Source organism: Cydia splendana, chromosome 13 (genome assembly GCF_910591565.1).
Source record: "Cydia splendana chromosome 13, ilCydSple1.2, whole genome shotgun sequence".
Lineage (NCBI taxonomy): Eukaryota > Metazoa > Arthropoda > Insecta > Lepidoptera > Tortricidae > Cydia > Cydia splendana.
This window is the reverse complement of record NC_085972.1, coordinates 15,313,719-15,337,107: the sequence shown is the minus strand read 5'-3', so window position 1 is coordinate 15,337,107 and position 23,389 is coordinate 15,313,719. Positions and strand designations below refer to the sequence as shown.

The 23,389-nt window shown below is 38.8% G+C and overlaps 1 protein-coding gene across 3 annotated transcripts in view; it reads right to left on the bottom strand.

Annotated features, from left to right (window-relative positions):
• Nucleotides 1–23,389, bottom strand: part of LOC134796162 (huntingtin-interacting protein 1) — a 57,265-nt gene that overhangs the window by 8,616 nt on the left and 25,260 nt on the right. For 2 of the 3 annotated variants that reach the window (XM_063768137.1, XM_063768138.1), the window contains exons 2-14: nucleotides 9,404–9,514; nucleotides 7,631–7,783; nucleotides 6,948–7,105; nucleotides 6,489–6,550; nucleotides 6,009–6,186; nucleotides 5,053–5,173; nucleotides 4,436–4,543; nucleotides 3,643–3,764; nucleotides 3,113–3,209; nucleotides 2,973–3,036; nucleotides 2,675–2,784; nucleotides 1,873–1,973; nucleotides 1,323–1,731 (exon numbers count right to left, since the gene is read on the bottom strand). In XM_063768137.1, the coding sequence (XP_063624207.1) occupies nucleotides 1,323–1,731; nucleotides 1,873–1,973; nucleotides 2,675–2,784; nucleotides 2,973–3,036; nucleotides 3,113–3,209; nucleotides 3,643–3,764; nucleotides 4,436–4,543; nucleotides 5,053–5,173; nucleotides 6,009–6,186; nucleotides 6,489–6,550; nucleotides 6,948–7,105; nucleotides 7,631–7,783; nucleotides 9,404–9,514 (1,794 nt within the window). Of the gene's footprint in view, nucleotides 1–194; nucleotides 1,068–1,322; nucleotides 1,732–1,872; nucleotides 1,974–2,674; nucleotides 2,785–2,972; nucleotides 3,037–3,112; nucleotides 3,210–3,642; nucleotides 3,765–4,435; nucleotides 4,544–5,052; nucleotides 5,174–6,008; nucleotides 6,187–6,488; nucleotides 6,551–6,947; nucleotides 7,106–7,630; nucleotides 7,784–9,403; nucleotides 9,515–15,267; nucleotides 15,359–23,389 lie in introns of all 3 variants that reach the window. The other variant, XM_063768136.1, reaches the window with a different exon arrangement.

The window sequence follows — 23,389 nt, the reverse complement described above, 5'->3', positions numbered from 1 at the left end:
TTGTATTCGTGATCCCTATTGTACAGTCGCCTTCAGATATATCAGAGCAGCTTAGGCGCTCACAAATATCTGAACACGCCTCTATTGTCAAGGCGCTAGAGTGCGTGTTCACATATTTTTGAGCACCTTGGCCGCCCCGATATATCTGATGGCGACTGTACAGGACGACACAAGAAGTATAGAAAAGAACAAACCTGTTTCTCTAACTCGAAATTATCTCTTTGTTTTTGTTTTTCTGTCGTTAATTTTTCATATTCTTTCTTAAGTTTGTTAATTTCATCGTGAAGACTCCTCAACTCCTCATTCTTTAAAGTTAAGTTACTTTCGTTCCGTTCTACAAAAGCGTCATGTTCCTCTCTTATATGTAGTAACTCATTTTTACCAATCTCTAATTCAGCTTGGGTCTCATTTAATTCTTCTTCAAGCTTGGAAACGTTATCTTTAAGATTATTCACTTCAATGTCAAGTAATATTACTTGTTTATCTTTTTCGGCTATCTGAGATTTTAAACCTGTTATAATTTCTTCCGTGCTCTGTACTAGTTGTTTGTATTCATCATTCAATGTCTCTATCTGTGTTTGTTTTTCTTTCAATTTGGATTCATATTCTGTTCTTTCATTTTCTAAGTCTAAAATAACATTATCTAATTTTGATTGTACTTCTTCTAGCTCCTTAGTTGTGTGCTCTATCTTAGTTCCCAGCTCAGAAATAGTATCTTTCATTGCATTGCATTCACTATTTTGTTCTCCTATGCTACTTTGTTTTTCCTCAAGCTCTTTCTGTATCTCATTTATTTTCGAATCTTTCTCCGTAATTACGCTTTCAAGTTGTTGTTTCAGTTCTTCCACAGCGTCGGTTTTATCTTGATCTAGTTTGACTAATTTCTCGAGCGTTTCTCTTAATTCTTCATCACGTTTTTTAATAACATTTTCATGTTCCTTATTGTTCGCATCTAATTCATCATTTAACTTTAGGATGTAACTTTTATAATTTGATTCTGTATCTAGTATTTTTTGCTGGGCGTGTTCCAGGTCTGTTTTCAAATTGCTAACTAAATCGTCCTGCTCCTATTAAAGTTAAAACTAAATAAACACAAATCAAACAAATGGATACAAAATCTAGTTAAGTCAATGAAACTAGTGTCATTCATGTTAGACGTTCAAAGCATTCATGCAGTTATATACAGAAAATGAATGATGTTACTTTGTTAAAAATGAAACCTTTCTAACCATGCACTTAGTCTGCAATGAGTTTTACAACTTCTATTTACAATTAATTCTACATAAACCAACGCGTATGCCTAACCAGATAAGTTCACTGACCTGTTTCTCCTGTTGATGCTGCTGAGTCAGCTCCGCAACCTGCTTCAACGCAGCTTCTCGTTCTTCCACCACTTTTTTATACTCATCCCCACTCTTCTCCCTAAGCCCTACCAACTCTTCCTTTACTTTTGCTAACGCTATCTCTTTCTCTTCACTTTCTTTTTTTACATTTTCTAAATTTTCCATGACTTCTTTTAATTCGTGTTCTAGCGCTGTTAATTTTTCCTGCTGAACTGTGGTTGTCGTTTTATGCTCTATGTCTAATGCTTCCATGGAGGCTTTAAGGGTTTCTAGTTCTGCTTCCTTTTCTCTGGCCTGCTCTAGTTCGGTTCGGAGGTTAGCTATTTGCGATTTGTAAGCTTCGATTTCCTCACTCGATGATGCACTTTGTTGTAGTAATTCTACATCTCTGAAAAAGTAATTAAGAATTTGTTATTCTTCGTACAATGTAACACCTTCATGCCCGAGCTGCTCCTTAATTTCCAGCTTGATTGAGCCCATTTTACAAATACTTTATGCACAAATGTTTGGTGGTTTATTAGGTACGTACTTCATTCTGTCGTTGAGTTGCTGCTGCAAGGCGGTCTTGGCGCTCTCGTGCTGCGCCGCTGCTGCCCTTAAGCTGGCCGCTGTCTTGTCTACTTCTGCTTTCTATAAACATGCGTATATTAGACCTACTGTCGATGTAGCGTAGTGCATTGACGATTCATCATCGTACGCTTGCTGTACAATCAGCAACGGTATATAGTGACAGCCAAAGTGACCAAAAATATACACCTTTTTTACTATTTGCGATATATTTGGTTTGGCTGCGACTATTTTGTACAGTACACTGTATGTTAGCTACACACAAGCGGACAGCAAACGTACATTGAAGAATAGTAAACTAGTGTAGATTTATTTTCACAATTTAATTTTGACATATTCAGTCAGTCAGTCAGACCTAGGGTTGCCAACCGTACTATATTATATGGTATTATACTATATTTTGTGTCTCTGTACTATATACTTTTGGAAAAATACTATATAGTTTATAGTACGCTAAAATACTATATTTCCGTTTAAACGTATATTACACTCATGTTTAGTATTTTATCTAAAAGTACTATATTTTTTTGAAGTGTACTATATTTTTGATGCCTTATTCTGGAAAATACTATATTCCACCAAAAAAAAGTTGGCAACCCTAGTCAGACCACCGGGTTCGAAACAGGATATAGTTTTTTTTATTCCTGAATAACTATCAACTTTATTTCCTGAATAACGGTCACAACGGTTACGGGTTACGGTAACGGTTTATCACGGTAACTACTTTATGTAAATGATATTTAGGAAGTAAGTGAGGGTTTTACCTGTCTGATAAGTGTGATATGTTCTTCTCGTAGCTGTGTGTACGCTCCTTTTAACTTCTGGAATTTCTCGTCTTGTATTTTCGCTTTCTCTTCAGTCTGTGTTAGTTTTTCTATAAAATAAAATATTAAACGATGTGTATTTTCTACCAGATAATGATATTATGATTTATGATTCTGTAAAACTACCAACAGGCGATCTCCTTTAGAACTTTGGATAATAATACCTAAGATATGAAATTACGATTGAAAGTAAGTTTTGATAAGCTGTGATTTCATAAGATAAATACTTTACGCTTACGTTTGATTTCTGGGGTTTCTGCTGCTAAAACTTCAGCCCTTTGCCTTTCTTCTTCCAATTCAGTCTGCAAAAAGAAGGATTTGGTCAACAACTTCGTCTTTCAATAAATGTATTTTAATAAATGGGTTAAAGCAAATTACCTTTGTAGTGTGTATTTGCGACTCTAGTTTCGAACAGTGCTCACGCATGGATGCCATCATTGTATTCCGGTCTTGGACCATTTGTGAAACCTCTAATCTGTGGAATGAACACAATAATTAATAAATGTTTGACACAACTTTTCAAATTAGATTCAGAATTCATCAGGACTTTAGCTATGTGTGTGAACTTGTCGAGGATGACTGTACCCATTTAGAAACATCTTTTATTTAGAGGGTATACTTTTCAGCTGTTTCTACTTCCTATTATCATCTGATTTAGTGATGGGATTCTAGAAAAATCTAGGGAAGTCTACAATATAAATTATTGGCACACCCATAGAAATATGCGTAATAGTAATTTTTTTTTGGAAAGTAAACTTTATTTTGTACCTACAGTAGAACTGCAAATGAAGACCATAAAATTATCATCATTGTTCGCTGTTCTATGAAGTCTATTCTTTTCTGTTAATGAATATTCTTTTTTGCAGAAGAAGGAATAGAGAAGAAGATTAGCATTAACAATGTGTTACCGCATCCTCTTAAGCTCGTTCTGTAGATGATCGATCAGCCTGTCTCTCTCCACCACAGGGTCGGGCTGCGGTGAGGGAGTGGTCCGGGTGTCGATCACATCACTATTGTCCGGAGTCGTAGCCTGAGAAAAAAAACATTAGGATTAATCACAGTCGGCTTCGATAAATCATAATTGTGTATAATCTGCGTTTTTTCTTTTTCGTCACTACCCTCAGCAAATATGTATAAAAGAAATGGGTGGCTGAGGAACCAGGCTTCACGCGAATGTGCACTGAAATACATGTACGGTACGATAACAAGTCAGCGATGTCACACAGACTGCGCACCGTTAGCGACTGGTTCCTGCTTCCGTCTCGTCCAGCACAGGCCACACAAAACGCCAGCGTTTGTGCAACGTTCTCACAATATTCCTGTAGCTCTCACGCGACGACGCAGTTGAGTGCGTGATATAGACGGAGTAAGCGGGCTTTTACGGGCGGGAAAGTGCCATGCTATTTCAGTCGGTCTTAGTACAAAAATTGGTGTCTCCAAACACAGGCAACAATTTGTTTACCGGGAGGCATCATCCCTTAGATCATAATTTTTGTGCATTTTATGAAATAAAGTATTTTGTATGTGTAAAAAGTACTGAGGTTGACTGAAGTAGCATGACAAACACGAACATTTCCGAGAAAACGATGGTAAAGGATATGCACTACGTATGTAGCTGAGTAGCCAGGGCTAACGAGTACGAACTTAGCATAAAGGGGAGTGCATGTCACGGCGGCAGCCATTATAAATGAAGATATTTACCAAACTGAAGGTGTCGGAGGTGTCGATAAGCGAGCCCACGGCGTCCACTTCGTCAGGAGGCGGCTCCGGAATTGAGACCACCGGTGTCACGTACGTTCCGAAATCGCTCTGTAACAGAACACATACAATAGATGAGATAGATTTACAGAACAACATCAATTTTTTAAAGTAAAAACAAAAAATAAATTCTGTAAGATGGCATTTAAAAAAACTCCAAAGGCTTTGACACATTGAGTGGCGGGAACCCGCTCGGCGCGTTCTCTGTTCGTAGACGTTTTTCTCTACAAAACGGAAAAACGCTGGGATCGGCTACGAGCGTAGCGCTACGAAAACGTTGGCAGTGAATGTGTTAAGATTTCATTATAATTACCTAATAATAAATGCATTGTGTGCATTCGATCATGCCGCAATAACTGCGACTTCAATATGTGAGTTTTTCGTTTCATTATTTTGATTGACTGACGATAGATTAAATTGACTGATAATGGTTTAAGATTCGTTCATTATGTCGTAGTGTCACTTTAGTGACGTTGTGTAAGATTTACCTGACTTCCGTGAGACACAGACATATTAAAATACGTGAGTGACCCGTTCTTAATATATTTAATAAGATTTACCTGAATAAGGAAATTAGGTGGGTTAGAAGGCAGCAAGGGTAGCGTCAGCAGATTGCGGTAATACTGCAGGCTGCTCGCGTGCTTGTAGAATGAGCTCAGCTTTTTGAACTGCTGCCGGAATCTACCAACAAAATAATATTGTAATTATTGCTAGAAAGAGAGGTTATTTTTCCAAGAAAGATACCCAAAAGTAATCCCTAGTGTCCTATGAATCAAGTTCGGAAAAGAACATCAAAAAACTAGAGGTCTAGATTCCCTAATCTAGGGGTTCCTACCCCTATGTCATTAGCTTATCGAATTAATGTCTTAACATTAACTCAACATAACGTTTCGAATTTATCCGTATATGTATTAAGCTATTAAGGCATATCGCTGGCCCAATATTACAGGGTTCTATGTTACATTTTCAAGATAGTTGAAGTTCGACTTAATGTCATTATGACAATGTTCAAATTTCAGCTGGTAATATTGGGCCCGCGATATGTGACTCATTTAAATCTCAATATTAGGGGCTACTTACAAGCGACGGCTAGTCACTGTCAACGATACGTAATGTAGATGACTTTCTGATTGTTATACCACTACGTCAGGAAAGGGACTTAGCGGTAAGAAAACGACGACATCAGTATTAGGACCTCATTGGGGCGGATGTGGGGTATTTGTGCGCAATTAAGAAGACAAGCACGGTCTAAAACAGTCATGCCGGGGCCACACTAACGGGAAGCGCCGGGAAACGCCGTTGATCATCGCGATAATCAACGGTGTTACCCGCTCGTGTGGCCCCGGCATAACTAACAATAAGCTAAGCGCTGCGCGGTGTAGGCCTAACACATGATTCTCTAGTACGTAGTCGGGTAGTTTATCTATATGTTAATTAAAGAGGGGCGGGTAAGTCTATCTCGCCGCGAGATACTAGCTAGCGCGCCAATCATGTGCTAGCCCGGCTGGTGTCATACCTCTCCCGGTGTCCGGCCAGTGTGTCGGCCGGCAGCGACGCATGCAGCCGGAACAGCAGGCGCACGTTGCAGTCGTAGATCTGCGAGGAGTCCTGGGCGCACGGGATGAGCGCGGCCAGCCGGCACTGCCCGCTCGCCGTCATGGAGTTCGCACGAGCGTTGCCGAGACTGTCGAATACTGGAAGAGGACACCAACATTGAACCAGAAATCGTATTACTGTTCTCTGCAAAGCCAGGTTTGCAGTTTGAAAAATGTAGGTCCGATCTCCCTTACATTTATTTAATTTAGCGCCTTTTCTACTGACTAAGATGGCTTATAACAAAGATAGCTATAGGTACATAATACATACTCTTAACTGCAATAAGGTTTACATTGAATTATCAGTAGTTGGTGATGGCGATAGTTGATTTTCGAAAATCATGTGCAACTTTAAATCTTATATTATTTACCTATAAAAAAATAGTTTGAGAAATACCAACCTGCTGCTTGTAGATTCAAAATATCGTCCATATAGTCGAACAACTCGACACATAACTGGAAGCTGTAACAACACAAATATATAAATTGAAAATCTGAATTGATATATCAGGTGTAATGTGTATGTATCCATAGACAGGCGGATGATCCGTAGACTGTTATAGCTCTTTCCTGACTTGGTGATTGTTTACTGCACCAATTCGGTACCGCCAAGGCAGGCAAGGGACTAACAATAAGTAAGTAGACCAAAATTTTGGCTCCAGAGCTAATGCATGATGGATAAAATTAGTCACTAGTTGTTGACGTCGTTCTCGGCGATGGCGTCCAGCTCGTCGGCCGTGAGCTGCATGTTGCCGGGGAACCCAGGGTTGCGCTGCGAGCGTGGAACTTCAGTTTGCATTTGCACCAGCAGGCTACACCGCTTCAGGTGTTACAGCCTGGTGTAGGATGTTGTTACTCACTAGTTGTTGACGTCGTTCTCTGCGATGGCGTCCAGCTCGTCGGCCGTGAGCTGCATGTTGCCGGGGAACCGAGGGTTGCGCGCGTGGAACTTCAGCTTGCAGACCAGCAGCGAGCAGTAAAGGTGCACGAGGCGGCCGTAGCCTTCGCGTAAGTGGACCTGCAAGAATTACCCATGTAAATTCTAAATTGATAGATTGTTAGCTATTTAGCCAACTTTTGGAGAAAGCGGCCGAGGTGATAGCCCTGGCATATACTTATAAAATATGGACAACTGCTCACTACATAATTGTAATATTATGAGTTATATTATAATTACAACTTTACAAAGACGTCAAGTACCGCCCGCGGGGACAGCACCTATCTTCGTGCATGCCGGCATCAAGGTTCACGATGACACGTTGCGCACGATAGGCATGGCGTTCAAAGGGTTAAGTTAAGACGATTGTTCAAAATCAGCCAAGGCAACCGGAGGCCTTCGTCTTAGAGAGACCCCACACTAGCGTCGGCGTCTAGTCAACTCGATGGCTGCTGCTCGACGCAACGTAGGCGCAACTACGCAGCGAAGTCATTTTCCATAGCGCTGACTAGACGCCAACGCTCAAAAGACGCTAGTGTGGGATGTGGAGTGTCTCTTATTGAATAAAATAGCCCAGCAGAAACATCACGAATGCGTTGGACTCACCCATAGTTTCCCCAGGTTCTGTATCATGCCGATGTGCCTCTGCGAGTCGTCAAGGCATGCCGGATGCCCCTCCCTGAGCAGTTTGTGTGTCACGTGACAGAACTTCCATGCCACGATCCTGTTGTCTTGGAGCGGGAGACGGATCGCCACCATCTGTGATAAGGTAAAATGTTTTTACTCGTAGACCGGTCTTATCTTTTGTATTTAAAGATCTCTTGTTAGACCAATACGTGCCAATACTATCCACATTGTTCGTGTAATAAATTTTACTTATGGTGTTTTTGTTTTGTGTTCATAAGATTTTATTTGTTTAAAATGATTTTTTCACTTCTCATGCTCAAAAAGTGCACCTTTATGTCGTGCGTAGACGACATAAAATCGCATTTTATGCTCTAGAGCATAAAGTAAAATCATCTATTACGACCCTTATTGACTTAGCAATAAAGTCCAAATTCTGCCATACAAACTGCCAGCCCTGCCGGCGCGCCCCCGACCGGCGCTCTCCCGATCGGCGTGCCCCGCGCCTCCGACCGGCCCAAGAACAATTTTCTTTAGTCTTGAATAAATACGTTAAAATAACCTAAAATATTTGATTTTTTGTATATTTTCCTCGCAATCGAAGTGAAAAGCAGAGTGTACAACAAGGGGATAAATGTCCATTTTTACCCTCGTCTACTATTTTGGTCTTCGCTTCGCTCAGACCAAAAAATTGCCTCGGGTAAAAATAGGTCACTTTATGCCCTTGTTATACAATCTACTATTAGATTGATAAAAGTCACTCATACTCATACTCACACATAATAGGGGATCGGTAAGCCCGTAAGGGCCACTTGCACCATTCACTAACCCATTACCATGGTTACCAGTATAATTTGACACTGGGTTAACAGTTTAACCGGTTAACCCCAGGTTAGTGGGATGGTGCAAGTGGGGCTAAGGGTAATATTTAATAGTTATCCTTAACTACCGGAAATACGATGTATTAGCCCCAAAACATTTATGTAGCAAAACAAATCCGCGTAACTACTTAGAATACTTAAACAACAGTTCGCCCCTGTAAGTAGATTATCGCCAAACTATAATTGGATAGCGATAGAAGTGACGATAATGCCATAGGTGTATGAATCACGCTCACCTACTGATTTTCTCATGAATGACTAAGAGCCAGCTTTATTCACCAATCACAACAGCAGGCTTAGCACGAAAGCGCCGCGGCAGTCTATCGCGCGCGAGAGACCACCTGACCCTTTCTAATTAATACAGTTAGAAATTGAAGATTAGTCTATCTCGCGCGCGAGATACTGTCGTGGCTCGTGGCGCTCTCATGCTAAGGGCTCATTTAGACGATGCGAGAACTCGCATGCGAGTTTCATTACATTGCGGTTTTTGATCGGTCGATTGAATTGGACGTAACCAACAGTCCGCAATGTAACTAAAATAGCAGTCGAGTTCGCGCGCCGTCTAAATGAGCCTTAAGCGTACCTACTGGCGGACTGAACATCACTCAGCAGAGAACTATTAGGAAACTTCCTATACAAAAAATAACGTTATTTATTACGTTTACAGACGGTTTGGCTCTTAATTGACAGACTAAAGGTCCGATCACAACATACCTTCACTGAATTTATTAGTAGTTCATTAAATGGTTGTATGAAAAGTTTATCAGATTCAGGTCTCTATGGGATCACAGCTAGACTCGTCCTATCATAAGTGCTCTTTAGTTAGATCATGGAAAAGTAAACCTTGTTGCAATTGATTAAAGACCAAACATACCCAATAGGTGATGGCGCTCTGCTCCTGAAAGGTGCCGATGATGGCGCTGCGCACATGTTTCTCTTTCACGGGGGTCTCCACGGAGTTGGTCGCCTTTTGGACTGCTAGCGTCTGCAATACAACATATGACTTATTTATACAAAGTGTATTTTTTTAAATTAATAATCAAGCAGACGAGACTCCTCCTCCAGGGTAGCGGTCATCGTCGCTTATGACCACTCACAAGAGACATTTTGTAGACGTTTGGACTCGTTATATGTTGCATTTAACTTTGCTAAATATGGGTCAAACATACTTCGAAATCGGTAAATCACTCTAAAACATGACATGCATCGAAAAGGGCAAAAAAACACAAAACGCAACTGCATTAACTAATGAATAGTTAACACATTCATGCCCCCAACGCACATATGCGTTAATTGTCATACAAGTTTGTTCCTAGGCCACGCCCCCTGGCAGTGAATGCGTTAAGGAATGATAAGAAAAAACATTTATTAAAACCATTATTATTACCAGGAAATGTTTGCATAACTATACATTTGGGGGAGAGAGAGAGAGAGAGAGAGAAAAATAATAAATAGGTAACTACATTTTAAATTTTTATACGATTAGTACAATTTGTAGTTAGGCATATTCATATTGGATGCTATTCCGCACGCCGCTAAGGTGTGCGAACAGGACATGGAACGGTGTGCGGACTTTGCGTGTTTGCTTAGCGAAATGAAAAAGAATGAGCGAATTGAACCCCATTTTGAATACGCGGGTAACCACATACCTACACTATAGTACCCTCACTATGAGTTTTACGCGGCCACCATTTGCAGTACGAGGGAGGGTTACGCAGTCGCTAGCGAATATGTCAGTGTCAAACTCGTGGTAAGGATATAGATTAGCGCGATAGACTACAAAATCTTCCTCCTCTAACGTATCCCGTGAATCATACGGAGTGTTCGCAGTCGTAAACAAGTTCCTCGAACATCACGTACGCACTGGACAATTCATCGCAGTTCTGAGAAGCACGCGAACTTGACCTTGCATGTGAACTGATTTTAAACTGTTTGGAGGAAATAGGTATTTTACTTATCAACTGTACATAAAATGACAGAGCGGAAGTTCCCAGCATTAGGGAATTTGCAGTTATTATATAGGCGATACGATACAAGCGGACGCAGGAGTGGCGTGGCGTACAGTGTAATACATAAAACTACAGAATACATAATAGTACTACCGTACAGAAAGGACACTTCCTACAAAGCCAAAGTTTGACAGCGATTCAGGGTCGAATCATGCTATCCCTTTCTAATATTTGCAATGGCACTATCCCTTTCGGCTATTTAGGGTTGTCAAAATTCAAGTGATTATCTTATGTGTGGTCTTGCACGCAAAAGGACGTCAAGTGGTGCCAACCCTAATTATTGCTCGGAGCAATGCTGAGCCGAACGGAGCCGAGTTTACCCGAAGTCAGGAGTGTCTCGCCACTGATAAAACTCCATCCAACCAGCGTGACTAATGTTAAGGCTTTTGAGTAATTTGGCCAGAGAGCCCAGTTGGCTCCGGCTTGCCTACTTATAGTATATTTGACCTCTCAATTGACAGATTCATAAATATGTACCTACCATGTACCTAATCCTGGGAATGAATTGATATGAATTTGAACATGTCCATGTCAAAAAGCGCGTCCATTTTTACAAGCTTTTATTTAGTTTCACCTGACCGTTGTCTGTCTGTCTGTCGGTCTGTAATCAAATCTTGCAAGTTAAATTTGATCCATTTCCCGGTTTCCGATTGAGCTGAAATTTTACATGCATGTATAAATCGGATGTCAATGCAATATTATGGTACCATCGAGCTGATCTGATGATGGAGACGAGGAGAGGTGGCCGTAGGAACTTTGTGATGAAACAACGCAACCTAATTGTGTTAGGGGTTTTTAGAATTGTCTCGATGAATTCTCGATGAGTATTAGTTGTCTGTCGTAAGAAAAGTACAGTCAGCGATAAAAGCTTGTACCAAAAATTTTTTTTTTGCCAAAAACTTATTAAGTGTAAAGTGTACGCCCCTAATACTTATGCATCATATTAAGATAAATTGTTATAACTTATAAATCACCGTTACTTGCAGCTCCATTTCGCAGATCTTCCGTTCGTCTCGTTGTCTCAGCATATGTTATCGTCATCATCAGCGAAATGACCCTAAGGGGTCATCCATTAATTACGTCACACGTTTAGGGGGAGGGAGGGGGTCAAGAAAATGTGACATATTGTGACATGGGGGAGGGGGGAGACACAAACTTTGTGACGTCACTTTAACTTCATCAGTAACCGAAGTTTTTTTTTAATTATTTTATTCGCTGTACATTTAAATAACAAGTTTTTAAAACGATAATCGTTTTTATTCTTTTAATTTTCTTTCCTAAGCAGTTTTGGGTTATAAAATTACTAATATTTATATCGTCAAAAATATTTTGATAAAATATTAATAATACTTAGGTACTTACTTAATTCGATTTGGCGATTTCGTAGAAAAAATGTGACGTCACACTAGGGGGGAGGGGTTTGCCAAATGTGACCAAATGTGACAAGGGGGGGGGGGAGGGGTCAAAAAACCTAGAAATTCGTGTGACGTAATTAATGGATGACCCCTAATGAGCGGGTAATGACTCGCGACAGTTATCGCGCGTGACGACATCATCACACTTTATCGTTAGCACACGAATAGCACTCATTTTTAACACTAACAATATACAAAAGCTAACCTGTATCATAATTACTACTGTGTACGTTAAAACAGAACAAAATATAAAGATTTTTTAGGCAGAAACTTGTTGCTTACCTACACAAACGTTCATGCAATATAATCTGCTGTAAACAACGAAATCTCGTGCCGTACCATACCATCATTAAAGACAGCTATTACTACCACGGCTACTTTAGCATAGGTGTCATATGTAATGTAAAATTCGCCACGTATAGGTAAATATTTTTTTCATTCATAGGTAACCGTACGTATAGGTAAGTGATTTAAGTTCAAAGCTCAATCAAAACCACTGAAAGTGATAAACCTGATAAAATTGATTTGCGCCGTTATACGCACTCGATAACTACGATAAGGTGCTGCCCCCCAATTCACCGTGTTTGTACTATCGTTAGGTTTGTACTGTACTGCACTGAAGCTTCGTTGATAACAGCATTAAGCGCCAAATTGTAGTTTTATATGGTGCGTGACCTGTGATTCCTGTGGACTTATATGAAGCAGCCGCACACTGGCAAAATACTCTTAAACTTAGGTATATATAGCACGCTAAATTCAGTAAGATAGAAAAAGCTCTTAACGAACGGTCAAACGGTCGGTAAATCTAACTAAATCTTTTCGCAGTGAAGCAGCAACGCAAAGGGATATCGACAGAAATATGTTTGGAAGCCTCTGATCTAACCTGACCTGAATCCGAAGGTCGGTGACATTTTAAATTCTAAGAAGACGACAAGAAAGATTTAGGTAATTTTATGGAATTTAGTTTTAAGAACGATAACATATACACTCATGGACAAGAGAAACGCAAAAAAAGTATAATTTTGAAATTACTTTAGGTGTTGTAATCCAGTAAGCATACCTACCTATTGAAATAAATTTAGAGTAACAACCGTTATTCACGTAAAAGCTCGAGTTCACTGTCGCACTTCTTACTCCCAATCCAACTTTTTGCTATTAATCCCCAAAAAACTACAAAGCAATGCACTGAGCTCTCTCTTTGTGTACAGAGATATTTTTTGTTTCCTTTAGCCTCGCACGTAAATCGCTCGTCACTGAATGTCTGAAGACCGTTTCTGAAAAGGCGACACGCCGTCGCGTTACGAAGTTCCTTTGAATGTAAAGCGAAGAAATTTTGCTCCAGCAAACACTTACAAGTCAACATAGTCAAGTGTTTCGGTTCGATGTTCAATATAGTTCAAAATACCAAAATGACTCTCTCGCTCTCTCTCCGCTCTCCATAACATAACGCTTGATTTGGATTAGTATCACTTGTAATTTCTTAATCGCAATCGAAGTCGTTAAAACTTGCGAGTAGGGAATTTTTTACAGGTCATTGTGGGGTGGCATCTATATATGTTAACGCTATATTTAACGTTTCTAAGTTCGTCCATTGCGGGCGGTGCAACGTGCATTCCGCCCTCCATAACCATGAACCGCAGTGTACTTTACCTACTACTACTTTGAAATTATAATAGAAAAATCTAAGTTACAATTTCTGGAACACCTATAAAAACACAAATTCATAAGCACAATTCCCAGTTTCCGTGATATTCTAAGTAATGCATCTATAACAATTTTACAATCGTCTCAGCAGAAAGTTTAGGGAATAGAGCTAAATACAACCTTACTGATATTACAATAAGGTAACAAGTAGAACAACACTTTTTTTAATGTTTATATTTGTTGAATTTAAAACAGCACGCGTGGGTTTAACAAAATTAGATTCAACTAAAAATGTAAAGGGCGTTGACACGCTTTCTGAATGAGACGAGTGAGGAATGAGAACACGATTGCACGAATGCACGTTTCTATGCCATCCTTAGATAAGCAAAGCCTTGAAATCACCTTGAAAGTCTTGAATCGTTAAATATTTAAAAGTACATATATGTTGCTTCTTGTATGACTTCATACTTACACCAACTAAATTTTACACTTACTAAAGGTGACCCGGGGCTAGCTAAGGTAGCTGTGGGGTTTATTATTGTATCTAAAATGTGTATCTTCTTAGCACTACAACACATCAAAATATATTATCATCGGTTACCTATCTAATATTAACACGCTCTTGGTAATCGCTTTTGTTCTATTTGAAATAATGGCAAATCCAATGTTACGAAGTTGACTTTGAGTCCAAATAGAAGATTTTGTCGGACGAAAGCAAACAAGCAAAGCAGTATATACTGAATAGGTATAGGTACCATATACTACCAAATACAAAATCGTAGAAACGAGTTATTTGGTTACGTGACCCAGTCACCTCAAAACACTATTGTTTCGATAGCTTTTATTAAAGGTAACGACTGTCAATTGTCTAAAGGCAAGCATAATCGATTAAATCGATTGTAGATATCTACGCAAGTATGAACTTTGTAAACCCTGTTTGAACAGCCGGTAAACTGTTTGACGAATTGATAATGAGTTTGTTTTACGGTGGAAGGACACAGATCTTTAGTTTTCTTAAAATTTGGTTACTAAACTGTTTTTCTCTATATCAAATCAAGCTATTAAAGAAGAGGTTGCTAGCGATGCCGCGATGGGCATCGATATTGGGTGTCGTGTTCTGTTTTACCCCCATACACAAAGTTTAAAAACCTAAGGCTGTAAATAGTTTTCAGGCGCTGTACCTATACGTATTTTAAAACATTTCTATACAAAATTACCAAGAACTTGATCATCTCAGTATGTGGTAAAACATAAAATTGACGGAAAACGTACCGTATAACGGTGGGCAGTGGCCTAATAATAAATAAATAAATAAATTAATATTAGGGGACATCTTACACAGATCAACCTAGCCCCAAACTAAGCAAAGCTTGTACTATGGGTGCTAGGCGACGATATACATACTTATATAGATAAATACATACTTATATACATAGAAAACACCCATGACTCAGGAAAAAATATTAGTTTTCATCACACTAATAAATGCCCTTACTGGGATTCGAACCCAGGACCATCGGCTTTGCAGGCAGGGTCACTATCCACTAGGCCAGACCGGTCGTTAGCGCAAACAAGCTATTTTTTTTAACTCTCCCATTCTTCTCTTGTTTTCTTTGTATGTGAGGATTATTTTCTTATATGAATGAAGTGTGCAATAACTGTGTACTTACCAGCTGATGGAAGCGCTTGTCAGTCGGGTTGGCCATGGCTATATTAGTGCTCGGCAGTCGGCATGCATTAGTTAAAGTGCGGGATGTGGCGCTGAAACGAGACGCGCCACACCAGTTTAGTACTGTTAGTGGGAAAACTGGATGGCTCTTCAGGCAAATGATACATTTTAGCAATCGTTTTAAACACTGGCTCTTTTTATAATGAGAGGAGTATCGTCTAGCTAGATAGACAGTCTATCATCTAAAGTGTCATTCTATGGAACTTGCTAACTATGTAAACAAACCGCCATACTGAAATCATCATTCAGTGACAGTTTCAATATGGTGGTTTGTTTACATAGTTAGCAAGTTCTATAGAATGACACTTTAGACGAAATTTACTGAAAGTTGCTTTATTTAATGACTACCGGTGAAGGATTAGAAAACCTTTTTGGATCCGCGTGACACACTTTGAGAATTAAGAAATATTTCTAATTACATCTTTCAACCTGTCGCGCCCTGATTTAAACCGCTAAAGTTGTACCTTTTGCATGAAAATTACACTAATGAAGAGTGACACAAATAGCGTATACATTCAAATCAGTGAATTATCATTGTATTGTCAAAATACCACTAGAAGAGTTTTATATTTAGGTACTGTTTCTGAATTAAATTATGGTCATGATTTAATTGTATTGCGCTTTTCGAATATCTAATATAATAGGCACGTACTCGTATTAAGAAGGCATGAGTACTGCCGGCCTAGCCAAGGTTACAATCGCTATCGCTTCGACAACGAAAAGCATTATGTCTCTCTATCACTCTTCCATATTAGTGTGACAGTGACAGTTGCGTTTCGATCGCTACGGAGCGTAAGCGATTGGCATCTTGGCTACGCGGCCTGTCACTTGAAACATGATAGGGACAGACAAGACATTAAATATTATTAAAGTATTAAATAGGTAAAATGAGTGGATTTTAGTGAAACGGGAACTCATGCCTGTCAATTTCTCAACATTGCCTACCATGGCAAACATTGTCTCTCTACCATTAGTACAATATAATTCATAGACAACTTTGTGGTAGATCGTGTCTGTCGTTGCTTTTTGGAGCCAGGCAATGTTAGGCATGGTAGGCAAAGTTGAGCGAGTATATACGGTACATTAGAAGTCTAAATCGTAACTGTCAAACTTGTTACTCGAACAAATGCTTGTATTATGTTAAAATGAAGTATGAAATCGAAATGCTGCAGTGCAGTCATATGGCACGCATGTTATTAATATAAACTGTGTTATACGAACAGAATTAGAGTTATGTACAGTAACTTACAGAGATAACTGGAACCCCCCCCCCCCCCCCCCCGTGAATATTAAATTTGTTTGCTGTCAACTAACTCTGCAGCTGACTGTACATTCTACAGTTAGCTTAAATGTTTGGTTTTCCAGCTTTAAAAGTGTATTTCAATGCTACTGAAATGATTAAGTTTTTAGATGTAGGCAGGTAGGTACATACTTGCTTACGTATATTCTTGATTTGAAGCATAAAATTCGTTTATTACCTGAAACAAATTAAGTAAAATTAGTACATTCAGTATAATTTCTAGAAATAACATTTAACTAGGCGCTTCATGGAAAGACGGCAATTTTTTATAACTATGAGATCCTTGGGGGTACTTTGATAGAAATTCTGGACGCATTCTTGCAAATTCCATTTATTGTTTGGTATTAAAGGTATATTCACTTAGAGAGCAGTTCAAAAGACACATCACCTTAACCTAATACTGTCTTCGTTGGCGGGCTAAACTGTAAGGCTTCAAGCACAACATAATCTCAGAATTAGTGCTGCTTCAGCGGCAATTAAAATCAGGTCAGCCAACATGACGCAAACGAAAAAAAACGACCAAAATCACATGAAACTTGACGCTATATGTTCTACTTAAGTAAGCGGACCAGCTTGTCTTGGTGATTTAAAACAATGCTAAACAAAGCGAACAAATGAATTACGTTATAGTGCATTTAGATGTTAATAAATGCAGAGACAAATGAATGGGTTAGACTGTTTTATATAATTACGGCTACGTTCCTCGTCACGTTCGTTCATTTCGTATCATTCACCTCCATTTACTACTAGCAAAGACATACATATGTAACTTCGTATAAAGCCTCCTCCACACTCGTGCGCGAATCGCGGCGCAAAGCCGCGAACGCGAGTGTGGAGTCCTGAACGCAGACCTGCGAAATCGACTCCACACTCGCGTTCGCGGCTTCGCCCGCGATTCACGCGCATAGTCTGGAGGGGGCTTATGATGAATAAAGTCTAAGGAAAAAACGTGCCTCGGAAATCAAGAAAAAGTCATTCTCGGATAGATGGCGCCACACACCTTTAGCCTATGCTCGGCTAGATGACGTGACGACACCGTTTCATATTTAACAATTTTAACACATAGATATCAGTGAATGAACATGGGTCAAAATGATATAAAAAGAATAAAATAATTTATCCATATACAGGATGATTCATGAGACGTGAGCAGGACTAATCCTGCACACTCAGTAACTGATAATTGATCGATCACTTTCGTATTTAGGAGAAACAACCACACTTTTTCCTATTTTTTAACTTTTTGGTGAGAGCAAATTTAATTCTCAACAATCATGGTCACCCTACCGGACCTAGTTAATAAACATAAAACCTCTTTAACCGCAATGGCATTTTGATTACGAAGAAAATAAACTGTCAAACTTGAGTGAGATACGAGTTTTCAAAAGTAACCAGACCGTGATGACAGTGATGACATTCAATTTGACACAGAATATCGGTAGTTTAGTATTCTAATTTTAGGGTGACCATGCATGTCGTAAAAAAATTAATATTTTTTTTTTCAACACGACTAGAAAATTAACGTTAACCTCACTAATACTGATACGAAACAGTTGCTTATAATTAACGATATGCGCAGTGTTAGTCCTGCTCACGTCTCCTGAATCACCCTGTACATATATACATTTTTTTGATAACTTTATACGTTTTCATTTTGAGTTTTAGTCGTGTGTCGATAGATGGCAGTAAATTTACTGTGACTACAAAATTTACTATGACTGGAGGACCCCTCTATACTATCTATTCTCTTCGCTACTAGTGTTGCGGTATTAAGCAAAGGTCAAAGCTACAAAACGTGCCAAACCTCTCGTCTTTGTATGATATGGATGGATCCTGGCCGAATTTTCAGTCGTCTTTTTGCATTTTTTCCGAGATCGATTTTTTTCTGCTCTACAACACAACCGCGGTTTGAACCCACTATTTTAGACCACCACCAGTGTCCACCAGTGAACGACCACCACACACATACCTATTTTAAAGGATTGAAACTTGAAAGGTTAAATAAGGATCGCGACTTTGTATAAAGATGGACAGTCTTTATAATTTTATAATCAGTAATAAATGTAAATAATATGATGTTTAAATGAATAATGTACATCGGGATAAATGGTCGAGTTCCGTTGATTCATGAATGAAATAGTAGTAAATTAGATAATGCAACTGCGTTGTTGTTTATCTTGTACCTGTACCAGTGTGATTTAAAGCGCAGTGGAATGTGGAATGGAATGGAAACGGTAACATAACTTTACATAATGAATACATATAGGTATAGGTATCTCTTAACTAAACTTGAACTTTTTATCTCCCTATCTGGCATCTTTTAGAACTCCGAGTTGGCAACATGGCGCGCGGCCTGTCGTGCCCACGCGCAGCGACGGGCTAAATCAGGAAACTGCACTTCAGGATTACGAGTCACGAGATCTCCGCTAACAGAGTGAAACGAGTAAGAAAAGTAGTATATAATATAGTACCTAATATTATAGTGGTGTGTACTAACGTTTGCGAGAATGTATTTTAGAAGATTATGGCTTGGTACCTTAATATTGAAATATTTTTAGGAGACGTTAGCTCAGGTACTCTACAAAAGTCTAAACACCACTTTAGCGTCTCATAACGTAGAGGAAAATAACTAGGCAATTATCATAAATTGTGAAGGATCAAAAACACACACCGACTTTGGTATTTGGAATGGATCCGAGTAAACACCCAACCAACGGAAAGGACTCTATTTGCTCTTATTTGCGTATGTTATGCTATTTCTGAACAGGAAAATGTAGTTAGTCGAACTAAGATTAAAATTATTGTAAGAATATTAAATTATATTACTTATCTTATGACGTTGTTGATGATAAGTATATTGTACCTCTACCAATTTTTTTATAAATAGGTAAGTTTATAAAAAACTTATACATATAAACATATTCAGTAAAAAAACAAAACAGCAAACAGCCTTACCTATTAACCTAAAAGAAACTATGTAACCAAGGTATAAAAAGCACACACGATTATTTTATAACAATCAAAAAGGTGGGCCCAAAGTACTGCCCTGCGGAAACCTGCCGTAAAGGCTTTCATTTTCATTAGGTATCTAAACAAAATTACATTGATTGTAACCTAATTGAATTGCGTTTGCATGTCTTCGAGTATGTCTAGTTATATGTATTCTGTTATCTATCATTATGTCTATATGTTATTATTCACTCAGTGGGCGATGGCATCGTGCTTAAAATGAAACTTTAATAAGTTTAAGGCCTTGTTAAATATAAACTGATCTTGTAGAAAATGTAGGGATGTACTTTTGTTAGGTTCTTACAATACAATATATATGCTATTAATTATGTTAACATTTCAAGCCCACTGTGGCCACCTCCGCAGCTACTTAGCTAGCCCACACAATCCCCAAGGCGGGAAGGTGGACAATAGGGACGGATTTCACAAGGTGCCATTGTACATTGTGTCATATTCAATAGGCGGTAGGACCCAGATTAGCGTCTTGTTCTTTCACAATACTACACGTAAGTAGTCATAAGTATCATAATCAGTACCTTGACTTGGATCGAGCGTGCGAAACGGCGCGGTCATGGCAGTCCGTCTACCTTCTTAGATTCCTGCGTTAATCTTTGTCTATTACTTAAAGGTACCAACAGCAGCTGCATGTAAACCAACAAGTAAATACACCACAAACCTCAAATGAAAAGAAATATTTATGAGATATTCTTGAGAAAGTGGTTTGGAAATCATTCAAAATTCAAAAGGATAGACTTAAACCTTTTGAATTTTGAATGATTTCCAAACCACTTTCTCAAGAATATCTCATAAATACAAAACCTGATTGGTTCCCTTTTGGATTGAAAGGTCGTTTTGCTGTTTCTAACCCAGGTTGCTGCCGGGAAATATACATAATTGGATACGGATTACAGAATTTAGGGTAACTATAACTACCAAGCCTCAAGACCAACACTACGGCTCAGCAAAATATTACAAGTGGATAAATGTTGACTGGCACATAGACAAAAAGCCTACATCGTGCGCTAATGCCAGAAACGTGCATTACGTCTACCATACGTGACAACTAGGGTAATGATCTCGTGGGCGTTCACACGCCGATGCAGCTAAACGGTATCACTATCGCTGGCATTAGCCATTGTAAACACGGCTTACAATTCATGAAATCATCGGCTACGCTGTACCAGTCTACCAGTATAAGTCGATCAGATGCTTAGACCTTGAATATCTGAGTATCCTACAGGAAGCAGTATGCAATGTCAAAGCATTGCTGGCGGTGGAGCTGGTGAGACATGTTTGGGATGGATTGGATGTTGACTTGCAGTAAATACCCACGAAAACTAACGAACTGTGCCAGAGTTCTTTCTTGAAGTTCAGTCTACCTAATTTTATAGAGAGAGCTCCATTACCCTGTAATTTATTCGTCAGCTTCGAGAGTACAATCTCCGGTAGCACGTAGTTCATAAAACTGATGGATGGTTCGGGAATGGCGGCCCCCTTAGTCTGACCATGCGCCTAAAACCAATGTGTGCGGTGTTCGGCGCATTAGGTATCCACCTAATGCGCCGTCAAGGTGGAAGTGGTTCGTTAGAACAGGAGGGTTGCCATCCCTCTTTACCGGCTGCGCTACCCGCGCGCTTACCGGGACGCAGCCCATTTTGAGGCGAGGTATCCTCTACAACTCTCTTTTCGTCGCTCGTGGCACTCCACTTAGAATACCAAGGGGCCTACTATAGGTAGGGTTACCAAATACAAATTGGGGATTTCCTGACAAAAATACCTGATTTATGAATATTTTTCCTGACGCTCATATTCCGGATTCGGGCTAGCTGTAAGCGATATCTATTAGAATAGAATAGAATAGAAATACATAGTTTATTCGTGGCATAAAAAATTGGTAACAGACAAAAGAGAAAAAAAGAAGAACGAAAATTAAAATTTACACTTAACATTACAACACATATCATTACATAACAGAACAAGTAAATAGCCACTAAATGGTCCCGACTCAGCATGGTTACGACTTACAATATATATTGATATATTGTAAGTATATATGTAGGTATGCTTGATACATTGTTTATATTCATTTAATTTGGTTTGGATTTATGTAAGTAAATTTGAATAATGTACCTTTTTAGGTACATAATAGAAAAAGTCTGCTAATTCCAATGACCTTTTATTTATGTAGACGTGTGACGTTCATAGTTGACAAAACTAAAATTTGATCCAACAATTTTGACAACTTGACAGGTTGGCGTCACCCATACGACTAACTAAATATAGGTTCCGGAACCTATATTTAATGGCTCACGATCGTGCGCCTGGTACCATATCTACCTCAATTTACTTACATCTATGGCTAATTCACTAAAATTCCTGACATTTTCGTATTCCGTCCCCATTCCTGACAAATGGCCAAAATTCCTGACATCTGGTAACCCTAACTATAGGGCGATCCTTTGGGAAGATCTAGTAGTTTTTTGCTAATATACTCAATTACGTTAAGAATCTAAGGGTGCATTAATAAATACTGGTTACCAGCTCTCAGCTGAGTAGAAACCGGTTTGTGAATAGGGTGCCAGCCAGTGGTGAGGAAACGAATTAAATTATGCGGAACAGTCGACCTGGTATGGCATGTAACTGCTGAATATTTGATGAAATTACACGAGTAATAGGCGTGCAACACGATATGCAGGGACAATTACATTAGATTAGGAGTAATTTTTGAAATATGAATAAAATTTGAACTGAAACATACATGATATTAATTGACACATTGCATGAATTGGTGGGATTTTCGTGGAAATCTGACTATAGACATTTAGCTATTAACCTTATCTATTAGGAGTATCACTACGTCAATGACAATATAGCCCTATATGAAATAAATATATGTACCTATCTCCTATTGGGTTTTTCTAACGTAGTTTTATTTGCCAATAAATCACAACGGGGAAATTTATTATGCATGAATGTACATAAACGCTTCCAAATAATAACTCGCGACCAATTTATTTTCCTGCATATATTTTAATAAAAGTTATAATATATTATCTGGTAGCTTCGACCAACACCGGCTTCCGTTGCTCGAAGTCTGGTAGCCTTCTATGTGCATTTTTTAATCGAGCATTCTCTTACGAAAGCTATATAATGTTTAGACATATCTAACTAAATTCAAAATCTCCGTAAGTAAGCAGAAACCAAAGTGAATCCATATGTTATGATATGTTACTATAAGTATAAGGGTATTAGAATTAGAATCATTCATTGCGAACAAATTAGAGAAATAGATGGCGCCCTAGTAGGATATTACAAGTATAGGTAATGTATACGTTGTAGTAGGTAGCAAATACTATCGCCTCCCCCCTGTAGTCTCCTCTTCACTAAGAGATAAGTATAACAAAAACACACTTAGAATTACTAAAAAAAACTTAATCCGGGGACAAGGAGAGTCAACTAATAGGAACAAATTGACTTTTGCAATTTCTATTAGTTCTTGCAATTTCTATTATCTGTTTGTTGAAATTAGATTTAGGATTACTGAGCTGTTTGTAGAAATAAATAAACTTTACAGAAATAGTGAAACTTCCATAATTATTACTAAACTTCATTTTTTCCCCCAGTACAGAACTGTTTTTTAATTCCTGGTGATGTTTTTTCTCTCAGTGTTCCTAGTCCTTGCTGCAGGATCTGCTGGCTGGAGTTACCCCTAGTATCAGTATCAGTTTTAGTAGGTAGCAAATACTAAAAGTGA